Source organism: Phyllobates terribilis, unplaced genomic scaffold, assembly GCF_046119375.1.
Source record: "Phyllobates terribilis strain yellow unplaced genomic scaffold, ASM4611937v1 Scaffold_4__5_contigs__length_816908805, whole genome shotgun sequence".
NCBI classification, from domain to species: domain Eukaryota; kingdom Metazoa; phylum Chordata; class Amphibia; order Anura; family Dendrobatidae; genus Phyllobates; species Phyllobates terribilis.
Genome location: NW_027362764.1, coordinates 270565807 through 270584038, shown reverse-complemented (window position 1 = coordinate 270584038; position 18232 = coordinate 270565807). Strand labels below are relative to the sequence as shown.

The 18232-nt window shown below is 43.8% G+C and overlaps 1 protein-coding gene across 1 annotated transcript in view; it reads left to right on the top strand.

Moving 5' to 3' along the window:
• The first annotated feature begins 17200 nt into the window (after positions 1-17200).
• The window catches only part of VPS41 (VPS41 subunit of HOPS complex), a 308457-nt gene continuing 307425 nt past the window's right edge, over positions 17201-18232 (top strand). Inside the window, exon 1 of the mRNA XM_073678260.1 lies at positions 17201-17317. Coding sequence (XP_073534361.1) covers positions 17225-17317 — 93 coding nt within the window. The 5' untranslated portion in view covers positions 17201-17224. The remainder of the gene's footprint in view (positions 17318-18232) is intronic.

Genomic DNA, 18232 nt, shown 5'->3' with positions numbered 1-18232 from the left:
CCCGTGCAAGGTTGTAGCTTTGTGTGTTATACTCTGCTTCAGCCCTCAGGTCCCACTGCCAGCTTGACTACAAGTCCAGCCCGCCAGCCTGACTAGAAGTCCAGTCCGCCAGCCTGACTACAAGTCCAGTCCGCCAGCCTGACTACTAGTTCAGTCCGCCAGCTTGTCTACTCTCCAGCCCGACAGTCTGTCTACAGTCCAGTCCACCAGTCTGTCTATGGGCTCTGCCCGCCAGCCTACCTGGAGGCTCCTGCCCGTAACCTGCGTGCCTGCCAGCCCGCTTACCTAGGAGCACCTGACTGTTACCTGCCGTGCCTACCAGCCAGCCTACCTGGAGGCTCCTGCCCGTAACCTGCCGTGCCTGCCAGCCCGCTTACCTAGGAGCACCTGACTGTTACCTGCCGTGCCTACCAGCCAGCCTACCTGGAGGCTCCTGCCCGTAACCTGCCGTGCCTGCCAGCCCGCTTACCTAGGAGCACCTGCCTGTTACCTGCCATGCCTACCAGCCAGCTTACCTGGAGGCTCCTGCTCGTTACCTGCCGTGCCCATCTGCTGTACCGGTCAGTCCCTGCCTTCTGACCCGTGGGAGTCACCTGCTCTCATACAAGGTCGGTCCCTAGAGTAGCACCTGGGTCCTCTGCTCGGTCCCTCCCTGGTCACGGAGTCGATTGAGCCGCCATACGACCTTGGTCGGTCCGAGTTGATACCTAGTTACGCCCCTCTGGTCCCTCCTTGCACCGCAGCACAGAGGTTCCACCACCCGGATCCGTAACACTGATGTTACAAAACTGACATCAACACCAATACTACCACCCCACTTGCTACTGCACCAGGGCAAGTGGGAAGAGCCAGGCAAAGCGCCAGAATTGACGCATCTACCATATATGCCTTTTTCGCTGTGGGAAGCTATTTTTAGGCTGGGGAAGGACAATATCCATGGCTCCTTCCCAGTCTGAGAATATCAGCCCCAGTTGTCTGCTTAACTTGGCTGGTTGTCCAAAATGGGGAGGGGGGGACACAACATTTTTTTAATACTGTATGGGTGAGTAATTTAATTCGGCAAAAAAATGTAATGCCTCTATGGAGTGTTATATATTACAGAAATGTTACCAAGACCACGGAATACTGTATGCCTGAGTAATTTAATTAAGCTAATTTTTTTTACGCTTTTTTGGAGAGTTATATATCACCGAAATGTACCCCAGAGGATGTAATACTCTATGGATGAGAAATTAAATCAAGATAAATTTTTGAACGCTTTTTTGTCGGGTTAGATACCACCAAAATGTACCCCAGAGGACGTAATACTCTATGAGTGAGTAATTCAATCCAAATAAATGTAAATAAATAACGCTTTTTTGGAGGATTATACACCGCGTGCAGAATTATTAGGCAAATGCGTATTTTGATCACTTTGATACTGTTTATACATGTTGTCCTACTCCAAGCTGCATAGGCTTGAGTGCCAACTACCAATTAAGTAAATCTGGTGATGTGCATTTCTGTAATGAAGAGGGGTGTTGACTAATGACATCAACACTCTATATAAGGTGTGCTTAATTATTAGGCAACTTCCTTTCCTTTGGCGAAATGGGCCAGAAGAGAGATTTGACAGGCTCTGAAAAGTCCAAAATTGTGAGATGTCTTGCAGATGGATGTAGCAGTCTTGAAATTTCCAAACTTTTGAAGCGTGATCACCAAACAATCAAGCATTTCATGGCAAATAGCCAACAGGGTCGCAAGAAGCGTGTTGGCCAAAAAAGGCGCAAAATAACTGCCCATAAATTGAGGAAAATCAAGCATGAAGCTGCCAAGATGCCATTCGCCACCAGTTTTGCCATATTTCAGAGCTGCAACATTACTGGAGTATCAAAAAGCACAAGGTGTGCGATACTCAGGGACATGGCCAAGGTAAGGAAGGCTGAAAAACCACCACCTTTGAACAAGAAACATAAGATAAAACGTCAAGAATGGGTCAAGAAATATCTTAAGACTGATTTTTCAAAGGTTTTATGGACTGATGAAATGAGCGTGACTCTTGATGGGCCAGATGGATGGGCTAGAGTCTGGATCAATAAAGGGCAGAGAGCTCCACTCCGACTCAGACGCCAGCAAGGTGGAGGTGGGGTACTGGTATGGGCTGGTATCATCAAAGATGAACTTGTGGGACCTTTTCGGGTTGAGGATGGAGTGAAGCTCAACTCCCAGACCTACTGCCAGTTTCTGGAAGACAACTTCTTCAAGCAGTGGTACAGGAAGAAGTTGGTATCATTCAAGAAAAAAATGATTTTCATGCAGGACAATGCTCCATCACATGCATCCAACTACTCCACAGTGTGGCTGGCCAGTAAAAGTCTAAAAGAAGAAAAAATAATGACATGGCCCCCTTGTTCACCTGATCTGAACCCCATAGAGAACCTGTGGTCCATTCTAAAATGTGAGATCTACAGGGAGGGAAAACAGTACACCTCTCAGAACATTGTCTGGGAGGCTGTGGTGGCTGCTGCACGCAATGTTGATCGAAAACAGATCAAGCAACTGACAGAATCTATGGATGGAAGGCTGTTGAGTGTCATCATAAAGAAAGGTGGCTATATTCATCACTAATTTTTTTGGATTTTGTTTTTGCATGTCAGAAATGTTTATTTCTAAATTTTGTGCACTGATATTGGTTTACCTGGTGAAAATAAACAAGTGAGATGGGATTATATTTGGTTTTTATTAAGTTGCCTAATAATTCTGCACAGTAATAGTTACCTGCACAAACAGATATCATCCTAAAATAGCCAAATCTAAAAAAAAACACTCCAACTTCCAAAAATATTAAGCTTGGATAGTTATGAGACTTTTCGGTTGATTGAGAACATAGTTGTTGATCAATAATAAAAATAATCCTCTAAAATACAACTTGCCTAATAATTCTGCACACAGTGTATATCTCAGAAATGTACCTCAGACCATGGAATACTGTATGGGTGAGTAATTTAATCCAGCAAAAAAATGTAATGCTTTTTTGGATGGCTATAATTCACAGAAATGTACCCCAGAGCATGGAATAATGTATGGGTGAGTAATTTAATCCAGAAACAAATGTCAACGCTTTATTGAATTGTTATATGGCACAGGAATTTACCCCAGAGCACGGAATTCTCTATAGGTGAGTAATTGAATCCAGATGAATTTAGGAGCAATATGTATTACAGATACCTAACCCAGAGGATGGAATACTCTATGGGTGAGTAATATAATCCAGCAAAAAATTGTAATGCTTTTTTGAAGTGTTATACAGTGGCGACCAAAAGTTTTGCTTTTTTTTTAAAAGTGTGATTACTTCTGTCTGATTGTTGTATTGCCATTTTCCTGGTGATGAATTGAAAGTGCATGAAGTTGTCATCATGCAAGACCTTAATTTTAACCAAAATGCTTTTGAATAAGGTGTGGTCATTTAATTAAACAAAACAAAATGCCCAAAATTTGGCATATACTATTTATTGATCACAACATAGAGAGGAATTCATTGTTTACAATACTATAACTTAGCATTTTGTAGCATAACCTCTTGCTTTAATTACTGAACCACACCGACAGGGCATTAAAGCCACTAGGGTATTCAAGACACTTTGAGGGATCTTGCTCCATTCCATTTGCAAATCTGCAAACAATTCATCTTTATTGCTATGGGTACGAGCCCCAACTCGTCGCCCTAACTCATCCAAAAGGTGCTCAATAGGGTGTAAATCAGGTGGTAGGCTTGGCCATTGCAACAGGTGAACATTTTTCTCTGCTAACCAATTTTTGACTGAATTAGTTGTCTGCTTATGATCATTGTCTTGCTGGAATTTCCATCCCCTGCCTACTTTGGTTTTACCATGTGGCAGCATTACATTCTCTAGTATATCCTTGAACATGGTAGCATTCATATTTCCATCAATTCTATGCAGAGGGCCAATGGCAGATGCAGAAAAGCAGCCCCAAACCATGACATTGCCACCATCATGTTTCACTGTAGGTGTTTGGTACCTTACATCATTACGTTTTCCAATAAGACGGCATATATAGTGCTTGCCTTCACTACCAAACAGATTGAACTTGGATTCATCCAACCACAACACCTTAGACCAATCTGTCTCTTTCCATTGGCTGTGTTCTTTGGCAAACTCAAGTCGTACCTTCTGGTTCTTTGCAGAGATGAAAGGCTTCTAGACTAGAACTCGTGATTTCAACCCTACTGCTCTTAGCCGTTGTAACAGTTTGTTGACTCACTTTGACCCCAAATTCTTCATTCGTTTTGTGTGAAATCTGTACACCAATTTTATGGGCATCAGATACTGACTTTTACTTGATAATGTGATCAATTCTGGAGGAAGTTTTCCGTGGTTGTCCACTTCTAGGTTTGTCAGCTGTTTCATAACCTTCTTTTTCTTTCTTCAATATACGTGACACTTGACTCTGAGAACAGTTGAATTCCATAGCTACCTCTTTTTTGCTTTTGCCTATCTTGACTCTCATAATAATAAGCTTACTGACAACTGGTGATAAATTTGGCTTTGTCTTTGCCATGATTTAACCTAAAAACACACATATTAAAAAAAAATGTAGGCAAAATTCTACTACCCATGACAAAATATGCAAAACATTTGGCCCAGCAAATGTTGAAAACGAACACATAAGTGAATAAAACAATGTCAAACACAATTTTCGGCCTTATAGCTGACAACCATTTGCTTCCGGTTTACTAAAATCACCAGGAAAATTGCATCACAACAACCAGACAGAAGTAATCACACTTTTAAAAAAATGCAAAACTTTTGGTCGCCACTGTGCAGTGGGTAAGGAAAGTATTCAGACCCCTTTAAATTTTTCATTCTTTGTTTCATTGCAGCCATTTGGTAAATTCTAAAAAGTTCATTTTTTTTCTCATTAATGTACACTCTGCACCCCTTCTTGACTGAAAAAAAACAGAAATGTAGAAATTTTTGCAAATTTATTAAAAAAGAAAAACTGAAATATCACATGGTCATAAGTATTCAGACCCTTTGCTCTGTATTGAGTAGAAGCACCCTTTTGAGCTAGTACAGCCATGAGTCTTCTTGGGAATGATGCAACAAGTTTTTCACACCTGGATTTGGGGATCCTCTGCCATTCCTCCTTTCAGATCCTCTCCAGTTCCATCAGGTTGGATGGTGAACGTTGGTGGACAGCCATTTTCAGGTCTCTCCAGAGATACTCAATTGGGTTTAGGTCAGGGCTCTGGCTGGGCCAGTCAAGAATGCTCACAGAGTTGTTCTGAACCAACTCCTTTGTTATTTTAGCTGTGTGCTTAGGGTCATTGTCTTGTTGGAAGGTGAACCTTCGGCCAAGTCTGAGGTCCAGAGCACTCTGGAAGTGGTTTTCACCCAGGATATCTCTGTACTTGGCTACATTCATGTTTCCTTCAATTGCAACCAGTTGTCCTGTCCCTGCAGCTGAAAGACACCCCCATAGCATGATGCTGCCACCACCATGTTTCACTGTTGTGATTCTATTGGGAAGGTGATGAGCATTGCATGGTTTTCTCCACACATACCACTTAAAATTATCACTAAAAAGTTCTATCTTCGTCTCATCAGACCAGAGAATCTTATTTCTCATAGTCTGGGAGTCCTTCATGTGTTTTTGAGCAAACTCTATGTCGGCTTTCATATGTCTTGCACTGAGGAGAGGCTTCCGTCGGGCCACTCTGCCACAAAGGCCCGACTGGTGGAGGACTGCAGTGATAGTTGACTTCGTGGAACTTTCTCCCATCTCCCTACAGCATCTCTTGAGCTCAGCCACAGTGATCTTGGGGTTCTTCTTTAACTCTCTCACCAAAGCTCTTCTCCCACGATTGCACAGTTTGGCTAGACGGACAGGTCTAGGAAGACTTCTGGTGGTCCCAAAGTTCTTCCATTTAAGGATTATGGAGGCCACTGTGCTCATAGGAACCTTGAGTAATGCAGAAATTCTTTTATAACCTTGCCACAATTCTGTCTCTGAGCTCCTTGGGCAGTTCCTTTGAGCTCCTGATTCTCATTTAGTCTGACATGCACTGTGAGCTGTGAGGTCTTGTATAGACAGGTGTGTGCCTTTCCAAATCAAGTTTTATCAGTTTAATTAAACACAGCTGGACTCCAATGAAGGAGTAGAACCATCTCAAGGAGGATCATAAGGAAATGTGACTTAAATATGAGTGTCTGAGCAAAGGGTCTGAATACTTATGACCATGTAATATTTCAGTTTTTCTTTTTTAATACATTTGCAAAAATGTCTACATTTCTGTTTTTTTTACAGTCAAGATGGGGTGCAGAGTGTACTTAAATGAGCAAAAAAATGAACTTTTAGAATTTACCAAATGGCTGCAATGAAACAAAGAGTGAATAATTTAAAGGGTCTGAATATTTTCTGTATCCACTGTATATCACAGAAATGTACCCCAGACCACGGAATACTGTATAAGCGAGTAATTTAATCCAGCAAAAAATTGTAACGCTTTTTTTTGGAGTGTTACATATCACAGAAATGTACCCCAGACCATGGAATGCTGTATGGGTGAGAAATGTAATCCAGCACAATTTTATGCTTTTTTGGAGGGTTATATACCACTGAATTGTACCCCAGAGGACTTAATAATCTATAGATGAACAAAATACGCGATACTCTCTATTATAAGAGTTCACGGATAGGATTCCACTCCACAATAATATGTAAAAATATAAATCCAGCACTCCAAGTAAATGGAAATATACTGTATGTATTTATTAGTACAGATTCACCCACTATGTAAACATTGACATTTCGGCCAAAAACATGGCCTTCATCAGAACATCAGTGAGGCTAGATTAAATGAACACGGGGATGCAGCATTCACTGGAATCGCTCCATGTGATGGCGCCACATCACCAGCACAGTTGTGCAGATCACCAGCGCCGCTCTATGTCTGTGTAAGATCATTCTCCTGGCCTTTGTGCCATCACATGGAGAAATTCCAATGAATACTGCATCCTGGTGTTCATTTAATATAGCCTCACCGATGTTCTAATGAAGGCCATGTTTTTGGCTGAAACATCAATGTTTAAACAGTGGATGAATCTGTACTAATAAATACGCATTTTTCCAGTTACTTGGAGTGCCAGATTTATAGTTTTACATAATCTATAGATGAGTAATTGAATCCAGATACATTTTTGAATGCTTTTTTAGAGGGTTATATACCACCGAAATTTACCCAATAGCACATAATAATCTATAGATGAGTAATTCAATCCAGAAATACTTTTTAACACTTTTTTATCATTTTACATACCACCGTAATATAACAATAACTGTGTTCAACTGTATGGATGACTAATTGAATCCAGAAAAATGTATTTAACATAAACATTTTGAAAGTATATTTGATGTACTTTTACACTCATAAAGACTTTGCAGAAAGTGCAAAGCTAGGAAAAAATTATAAGGAGGCTCATCTATAGACCCCTGAAAGCCAACAACTAGCGGGCCTCATTCAAATATTTTTACAGTATAGTTGCTGTTCTCCTACACTCATAAGGGCTTTGCACAAAGTACAAAACCAGGAAAAAATTATAAGGAAAGTCATCCATAGACCCCTGAAAGGCAACAACTAGCGGGCCTTATTCAAATATTTTGAAAGTGCAGTTGCGGTACTCCTACAATCATAAAAGCTTTGCACAAAGTACAAAGCCAGGAAAAAATTAAAAGGACAGTCATCCATAGACCCCTGAAAGGCAAAAACTGGCAGTCCTCATTCAAATATTTTTAAAGTGTAGTTGCTGTACTCCTACACTAACAAAGACTTTGCATGAGGTACAAAGACAGGAAAAAATTATAACGATGGCCATACAGTAAAGGTGACAGCTTCTTCTCCTTTCTCACAAGGCTGGGTCAACTGCCTCCATCAGCTTCCTGGAGCCTGATTCCTGGGCTGTAAGTGACACGGCATCAGTTAGTGCCGGATCTCCCGACATATAGAAATGGGCAACAGCCCCCTGTGCCACCTGCACCATCCTCCTGCTCCCGCATAGGAGGTGGGGAACCCCAAGGACTGTACAATCTCTTGAGGGTGGTAGTAGCCCCGTCTCGAGCCACCTTGATGAGCCTCTCCCAGGCCCATTCATTCTTTGAGAAGGGTTCATCCTGCTCCCTTCTTTCTGTGATCACACCCACCGCATACCAGCGATGTTGACCCTCCATTTTGAGGAACGTGACTCTGGTTACAGCATTCAGCTCTTGCAGCCTTCGCGGCATGTGTTCCATCTCTACTGCCCGATGGTTGAACGAAATGTGATGACGGGTCCCAAACTCTTCGATGGAACCCGTTCTCCACTGCCGGTCATAGGTAGCGACCATATACCCGGGATGCCTACTGTTGGTACATTGCGGCTAGCGGGCCTGGTAGCAATTCTCCAGCCCTGGCTTGCCTCATCCGACCAGCCTAGTCCGCTCATCAGTTCCTGGATCCTGGCTCTTCCATCCGCAGTAGGCAAAAACCCTAGCGGTGTAGGCTGCGGCCTGGGTTCGTTACTTGGTGGGTCCGGGAAAGCATCCGGATCCGGACCACATGCATCTGCCACCTTTGCTGTCATGCCAGCCTCTGGCTTCAATATTGCTTCGGTCACTCCCTCGGTCCTGCCATCTTTGTCCCCACTAAGCACATTACACTATATGGATGACTAATTGAATACCAAAAAAAATTGTAATGCTTTTTTGGAATGTTATATATCACAGAAATGTACCCCAGACCACGGAATACTGTATGCATGAGTAATTTATCCCAGCCTAATTTTTTAACGATTTTTTGGAGTGTTATATATCACAGAAATGTACCTGAGACCACGCAATACAGTATGGGTGAGTAGTTTAACCTAGAAAAAATTATAACGCTTTTTTGGAGGGTTATATAACACCAAAATGTACCACAAAACACGTAATACTCGATGGATCACAATATATTAAATTTTTTCACACAAAAAAACCTGCTGCAGCTACAGTTATATGAAAAAGTTTGGGCACCCCTATTAATCTTAAGCTTAATGTTTTATAAAAATTGGTGTTTTTGCAACAGCTATTTCCGTTTGATATATGTAATAACTGTTGGACACAGTAATGTTTCTGCCCTGAAATGAGGTTTATTGTACTTACAGAAAATGTGCAATCTGCATTCAAACAAAATTTGACAGATGCATAAGTATGGGCACCTCACCAGAAAAGTGACATTAATATTTAGTAGATCTGTGGCACCCCAGGGGTCTGGTTTCCACAGTAACAAGCAATGTTATGTCTGAGAGCAGGTGGGAGGTCTCTTGGTCAGGGATCCTGTGCATGCCACACCTCCTGCCCAGTCCTGGGAGGGGAAGAACTTCCCCTGTATAAACCTGGGGCTGAGGCAGGGTTAGAGAGTTCAGAGGGAGAGTGCAGCCAGGAGGGCTGACAGGGAGCTGTGGCTCCGGCTGGGCCCAGCTCCTGGGCCATGCCAGAAGTAGAGAAGAGAAGCAGCATAGGAAGAAACAACAGGAGCTCTGTGGGAGCAGTGTTACAAAGAGTCAGGGGCTGGCAGCTGCAGAGCTCGCCCTGACTGAGAAGATTTCTTACCAGACCCGGAGTCCGAGGCTGTGGGGACTAACTCCTACCCAGCAGCAGAATCCGTCAGGCAGGGGATTTCAGGTCCTCTGGCCAAGAAACCCGAAGGCACGGTCACACGCATGGGACCAGCACCGCCGTCGTGGAGAGGAAGCTACTAGAAGGCCCCGAGTCACCGGCCATACGGGTGAGCACCACACGGTACACTCAGGGACGTGGGCTACTTATACTCGCTTCTAGCAAGGTAGCCAGAAGAGTACAGTCAGTTTGGGAGGCCTACAACTCCGCCTGGCCAGGGGAGATCCCATCTGCTCAAGGACTGACCAGGCCCCAATCGCTAGCCAGTACCCCGGGAGGGTCTATCTTTGTCACCAGTAAAGACCCTGAACTACACCGCATCGTCTCTGAGTGGTTCCTGTTACCCCCATCATCCACGTCGGCTGCCCTGAGGCCATACCCCTCCCGTTGGGGGTGATACTATCACGCTGCACAATCCTACCACCGGCCTCAGCGGTCTGCCCTGCAGCGGCAGCTCCTTCGCTGCATTCAACGGGTGGCGTAGTCGTACAACATCTACCACTAATACAGCGCCACTTAGTCTGACTCCCTGGGCACGGACCGGGTCATCGCCACGAGACTACAACCTTCAACAGATCCGGCTCCGGGTAAGCTCCCGCGTGCGCAACGCTGCGCGACACAGGCCCAGGGGTGCGTCAGATCCTCCTTTTGCAAAAATAACAGCCTCTAGTCACTTCCTGTAGCTTTTAATGAGTTCCTGGATCCTGGATGAAGATATTTTTGACCATTCCTCTTTACAAAATAATTCCAGTTCAGTTAAGTTTGATGGTCGCCGAGCATGGACAGCCCTCTTCAAATGATCCCACAGATGTCCAATGATATTCAGGTCTGGGGACTGGGATGGCCATTCCAGAACATTGTAATTGTTCCTCTGCATGAATGCCTGAGTAGATTTGGAGCGGTGTTTTGGATCATTGTCTTGCTGAAAGATCCATCCCCTGCGTAACTTCAACTTTATCACTGATTCTTGAACATTATTGTCAAGAATCTACTGATACTGAGTGGAATCCATGCGTCCCTCAACTTTAACAAGATTCCCGGTGCCGGCATTGGCCACACAGCCCCAAAGCATGATGGAACCTCCACCAAATTTTACTGGGGGTAGCAAGTGTTTTTCTTGGAATGCTGTGTTTTTTTGCCGCCATGCATAACGCCTTTTTGTATGACCAAACAACTCAATCTTGGTTTCATCAGTTCACAGGACCTTCTTCCAAAAAGAAATTGGCTTCTCCAAATGTGCTTTTGCATACCTCAGCCGACTCTGTTTGTGGCGTGCTTGCAGAAACGGCTTCTTTCGCATCACTCTCCCATACAGCTTCTCCTTGTGCAAAGTGCGTTGTATAGTTGACCGATGCACAGTGACACCATCTGCAGCAAGTTGATGCTGCAGCTCTCTGGAGGTGGTCTGAGGATTGTCCTTGACTGATCTCACCATTCTTCTTCTCTGCCTTTCTGATGTTTTTCTTGGCCTGCCACTTCTGGCCTTAACAAGAACTGTCCCTGTGTTCTTCCATTTCCTTACTATGTTCCTCACAGTGGAAACTGACAGGTTAAATCTCTGAGACAGCTTTTTGTATCCTTCCCCTGAACAACTATGTTGAATAATCTTTGTTTTCAGATCATTTGACAGTTGTTTTGAGGAGCTCATGATGCCACTCTTCAGAGGAGATTCAAACAGGAGAACAACTTGCAAGTGGCCACTTTAAGTAGCTTTTCTCATGATTGCATACACCTGGCTATGAAGTTCAAAGCTCAATGAGGTTACAAAACCCAAAAAAGTGCTTTAGTAAGTCAGTAAAAAGTAAAAAGTAGGTAGGAGTATTTAAAACAAGAAAATGATAAGGGTGCCCATACTATCACTGTACTTCTTATATATGTGACTGACATGTTTCTATCTATCTAATCTATGTGTGATGCTCTATTCTTTCTGTTATAAATTGTCGGGTACCGATGCTGAATTGCCAGACAGTTTTTCATATAACTGTATAAGAACTACAGTGACAGTGTTGTTTACTGTATTTGTCATTTAGTGTTAAAGGATTTATTTAAAAAACCACCCAAACTTATGCACCTGTCAAATTTTGTTTGAATGCAGATTGCACATTTTCTGTTAGTACAATAAACCTAATTTCAAGGCAGAAACATTACTGTGTCCAACAGTTATTACATATATCAAACTGAAATAGCTGTTGCAAAAACACCAATTTTTATAAAACATTAAGCTTAAGATTAATAGGAGTGCCCAAACTTTTTCATATAACTGTTTATATTTTGCAAGGGGCTGCCAAACCTTCTGTAACTCTACCTGCTTCTGAAATTCTCTCTTCCTCCCTAGACTAAATGCAGAATGTATCTGATACAAACAGCATAGCAAAGGATTAGCCCTCACAAAGGCTCTTAGTATGATGGTTCAGCTTCAGCACCAGTATCCACACTACAGGACTCTGATTCGTTAAACTGTGCACACACACTCCTGGACAAGCACTCTCTCTCTCCAATACGAACTGTCACAAAGCTGTGTAATGGCGTCAGTGTGCAGAGCCTGTCCTTTTATAATCCATGATGTCATATGGCCAGCCAATCACAGTACCACTACCAAGATGGCTACGGCATTACAGTGACTCACAGGTAATCCCTGCATGCTTATTGGCGGTGTAACAGGCGCCAAACATGCGGTCTAGGGATTTGAGCTTGCAATCGAGCACCGCCCAATGCTTGCCGCGTAACGAGCACATCCAAGCACCCAGATGCTCAAGTGATATCTGAGTATGACTGAGTTAGGTCATCCTTACTTACCTTGTGTTTCTTACTTTTCATTGCATATCCTGTGCCTGATTTACATATGCATAGTCAGTGTTTAGAAACCTAATTGCATGAGTTTCCTTGATGTTACTATTTGGTGTTTGTTGTATCTAATTTTTACGTTTTTTTTAAACTTGTAACTACAGTCTGTGCGGCTGCGCCTGAAGTCATGTCAGCCGCCTTCTGTGACCAATGCTATCTTCTGCAATGTGTAAAAAATCTGTGACCATTTTGTTGGCAGTTCGCGCAAATCGAATTGCAAATTGTTCTATTTCACTGGGATCTGAGAATTTCGTAAAATTTTACTCAAATTTGATTTGGACCGAATCGATCATCTTGAGTACTAACCCAAAAGAAAAAGTTCAAAGAAGATGACCAGTGTAGCCCACCAGGAACAAATACACAGAAGAGCTAATGTAGCACAAATAGCTAAAAAGTTAAAGCAGATCAGTCACCAGATTCAACAACACACACTGTATACATTGTTAAATAGATTGCTTAGACTTGAAGATATTGGTGGATTTATTGAAGGGAAAAAAACAAACAAAAAAACAGGATGGCTGTATGTAAAAACCTGGGGTTTTCAGTGGGCGTAACACTACTCAGACAACACAGGGTAGGGGTAAAACAGTGTGGCAATACTTTATTGAACCACAAAGCGGACAATAAACACATAGAACAGTCCCAGCAAGTACCCAAGATGATGCAACATTACACAGTCGTTCCGATGGCCCACCGAAAATAGAGTAGCTGCGATTTTGGGGCCTCCAGGGCCGACTACTCCCACCAGTGGCACCCCGCTTTTCGCAGGCCCCCAAAGAGAGAAGGTAACGACAAGCTTAGGAAACTGGCCGAGAGTAGTCTGGGCCAGGTGACAAGATTGTCCCAACCTGGATTCTTCAAGACGTCTCTGAGGGTTCAGCAGTGGTCAATGAAGCCAATCTGTAGTCCTCCAGCTGGGGCCGAAGTCCCCTAAACTGACATGCTGCAGACTGACCCAAAATAAAGGCAGAGAACCCTTTTTTTATAGATCACAGTTGTCCTTGCAGCCATCATTCACAGGTCAAGGGTCATTAGTCACATGTCAGAGGTAAAGGTGCAGGGCTCAGCTATCATTGTTTTAGCTAATCTATTTACTTAGTTGGTATCACAGAGGCTGTTGTAAATAAACATCTAGGTGCCTTTTAGTACAATTTGTCATTAGCATAGTAAACATGATTGTTTCCAAATGAATAGAATTCAACATTTCAGAGTTATACAAATACTAGTCTGTTCTTGACCAGACAAATACACAAAGATAATAGGATATTCCTCTTGGATTAACAAATCTAAACATCTGGCTTATTTAGAAGAAAAGCTGTGTCGTCACACTGTATAGTAATTTTTTAATGTTTAATCTAAATCACTTCCCACATAGTGTAATTGACAGTTTTTCAGTGTCCGCCCCTACACTTTTCATGTGAGAAGCTGCACTATCAAGAGAAAGTGGTCAACTGTTTTACTGCCAATATTAAACAGCGATCCACAATTTCAGTTGAGAGGTGTAAGAAGCTTGATGATGGTTATAGGAAGCGATTGCAGTTATTTATTTCAAAGCGTGTGCAACCAAATATTAAGCTGAGGGTGCCAACAATTTTGTCCGGCCCATTTTTGAAGTTTTGTGTGCAATTTACCTTTTTCCTTTTCAGTTTTATTTGTGTTGTTCCAATTCACACAAAAGAAATATACATGTACAGGTGCTTCTCACTAAATTAGAATATCATCAAAAAGTTAATCTGTTTCAGTTCTTCAATACAAAAAGTGAAACTCATATTATATAGAGTCATTACAAACAGATTGATCTATTTCAAGTGTTTATTTCTGTTAATGTTGATGATTATGGCTTACAGCCAATGAAAACACAAAAGTCATTATCTCAGTAAATTAGAATAATTAACAAAAAACACCTGCAAAGGCTTCCTATGCGTTTAAAAAGGTCCATTAGTCTGTTTCAGTGGGCTCCACAATCATGGGGAAGACTGCTGACTTGACAAATGTCCAGAAGGCAATCATTGACACACTCCACGAGGAAGGTAAGTCACAAAAAGTCATTGCAAAAGAAGCTGGCTGCTCAAAGAGTGCTGTATCCAAGCATATTAATGGAAAGTTGACTGGAAAGAAAGTGTGGTAGAAAAAGGTGCACAAGCAACCGGGTTAACCGCAGCCTTGAAAGGATTGTTAAGAAAAGGCCATTCAAAAATTTGGGGGAGATTCACAAAGAGTGGACTGCTGCTGCAGTCATTGCTTCAAGAGCCACCACACACAGACGTATCCAGGACATGGGCTACAAATGTCGCATTCCTTGTGTCAAGCCATTCATGACCAATGGGCAACGCCAGAAGCGTCTTACCTGGGCAGAAAAAGACTTGGACTGTTGCTCAGTGGTCCAGGTCTTTTTCTCCTCGGCCCAGGTAAGACACAAGTGGTGTTGTTTTCAGATGAAAGTAAATTTTGCATTTCTTTTAGACCATGTTTTGGTCCCAGAGTCTGGAGAGGCCACAATCCAAGCTGCTTGAGGTCTAGTGTGAAGTTTCCACAATCAGTGATGGTTTGGGGAGCCATGTCATCTGCTGGTGTAGGTCCACTGTGTTTTATCAAGCCCAAAGTCAGCGCAGCCGCCTACCAGGAAATTTTAGAGCACTTCATGCTTCCCTCGGCAAACAAGCTTTTTGGAGATGGAAATGTCATTCTCCAGCAGGACTTGGCACCTGTCCACACTGCCAAAAGTACCAATACCTGGTTTACAAACAACAGTATCACTTGCTTGAATGGCCAGCAAACTCGCCTGACCTTAACCCCATAGATTCTCTATGGGGTATAGTCAAGAGGAAGATGACAATATCAAAGCAACCTAGGCTTCCATTACACCTCAGCAGTGCCACAGGCTGATCGCCTCCATGCCACGCCACATTGATGCAGTAATTGATGCAAAAGGAGCCCCGACCAAGTATTGAGTGCATTTACTGAACATACATTTCAGTAGGCCAACATTTCAGATTTTAAAAACATTTTTCAAGTTATTATAAAGTATTCTAATTTACTGAGACTTTGTGTTTTCATTGGCTGTAAGCCATAATCATCAGCATTAACAGAAATAAACACTTGAAATAGATCACTCTGTTTGTAATGACTCTATATAATATACGAGTTTCACTTTTTGTATTGAAGAACTGAAATAAATTAACTTTTTGATGATATTCTAATTTAGTCAGATACACCTGTATATAACAAAACATGTGTAATTGCAATCATTTTCTGGGAGAAATACTTCATTTTCTGGAACAATTTCAAGGGCGCTAACACTTTTAGCCATGACAGTATATACACACGCAGCCCTCCGCGCAGGCACATTACACAAAGAGCTCTGCAGCACACAATGTTGCGCACACAGCTGTGCAGCACATACACAGCTCTGCAGCACACATAGTTGCACAGTTACACACACAGCTGTGCAGCACATACACAGCTCTGCAGCACACATAGTTGCACACAGTTACACACACAGCTCTGCAGCACACATAGTTGCACACAGTTACACACACAGCTCTGCAGCACATACACAGCTCTGCAGCACACATAGTTGCACACAGTTACACACACAGCTCTGCAGCACATACACAGCTCTGCAGCACACATAGTTGCAGTTACACACACAGCTCTGCAGCACATACACAGCTCTGCAGCACACATAGTTGCACACAGTTACACACACAGCTCTGCAGCACATACACAGCTCTGCAGCACACATAGTTGCACAGTTACACACACAGCTGTGCAGCACATACACAGCTCTGCAGCACACATAGTTGCACACAGTTACACACACAGCTCTGCAGCACATACACAGCTCTGCAGCACACATAGTTGCACACAGTTACACACACAGCTCTGCAGCACACATAGTTGCACACAGTAACACACAGCTCTGCAGCACACAGTTCTGCAGCACATACACAGCTCTTCAGCACACACTGTTGCACATACAGCTCTGCAGCACACACAGTTCTGCAGCACACACTGTTGCACACACAGCTCTGCAGCACACACAGTTCTGCAGCACATACACAGCTATGCAGCACACACTGTTGCACACACAGCTCTGCAGCACACATAGTTGCACAGTTACACACACAGCTCTGCAGCACACATAGTTGCACACAGTAACACACACAGCTCTGCAGCACATACACAGCTCTGCAGCACACATAGTTGCACACAGTAACACACACAGCTCTGCAGCACATACACAGCTCTGCAGCACACAGTTCTGCAGCACATACACAGCTCTGCAGCACACATAGTTGCACACAGTAACACACACAGCTCTGCAGCACATACACAGCTCTGCAGCACACAGTTCTGCAGCACATACACAGCTCTTCAGCACACACTGTTGCACATACAGCTCTGCAGCACACACTGTTGCACACACAGTTCTGCAGCACACACTGTTGCACACACAGCTCTGCAGCACACACAGTTCTGCAGCACATACACAGCTCTGCAGCACACACTGTTGCACACACAGCTCTGCAGCACACACTGTTGCACACACAGCTCTGCAGCACATACACAGCTCTGCAGCACACACTGTTGCACACACAGCTCTGCGCTGAGCACACACTTCCGGCAATATACACTCATCTATGAACTAAGAGACAGGGTTCCTCCCACACATGTGACTGATCACATGGCCATGACGTCACCTTGCTATTGTCATGTGACTGGTCCCTTCCTGATCATGGCTGATGGTACGCAGGGTCTGTCTGCCGGTACAGCTCAGGTATTCCCCACACTACACTGCTCGCCGCCCTCTGTCCCTGCTGTAGTCTGTGTGGTGGGAGCCGCCCCCCCGTGCGGCCAGTCTCTCTGTGCCTGACCTGTGTAAGCCGGCGCTGCAGCTGCCTCCCCTGGCTGCGGGCACGGTGCTGGGGCTGGTCTGTCACTAATGTGTATAGTAATGTCGTCCTGATACCTAGTGCCGGCTCCTGTCACCCACAGGGACCAATCACCTCACTGCTTTCATTACAGCTGCAACTGCTTAAGCAGATTATCTGATTGGTTCCTTTAGTTTTTATTATTCTGGCACAAGGTCTGCTACAGCGTGTTATGTATAGATATATATATATAATGTGGAGGCAATGAATGGGGTAGGCACAGAATGAAGGCAATGCCCGTATGACACATGTAATATATGGCACATGTCTGTGTAACTGTTGGATCTGTGAGACTACCAATAATGATGAAGGTTGTCCGGTGCTATATATGGGACAGGTCATCACTGCGATCACTGAGGAGCCTGCAGCCCCGCGGTGGCTGGATGTGCGCAGGGTAAGCGTGGATCTCCACAGCGCCATACACCGACTAGTGGCTGCTGCTCAGAAGTGCAGACAAACCTTGGAACAGTCCTTCCGATGGATCTCGGCCGTCTCCAGTATGGCGATGCTCCTGCACGCTGTGCGGCACCGGGGCAGCCGTACGATGGCGGGAGAACACCATACAGCGGTCTCTCTATTAGAGCCGCTGGGGGCCGCTGTACAGACCAGGTGCAGGTGTCTACCTGATTTCCGCTCTGACCCCAAAAAACTCGATAGAAGACAAAAATACAGAGCGTTCTTGATGTGGCACAAAACCATGAACGATCTCAGCCATTCTAATGTATTTGGCGGAAAAAAAGTCTACAAATAACAAAAGAAAA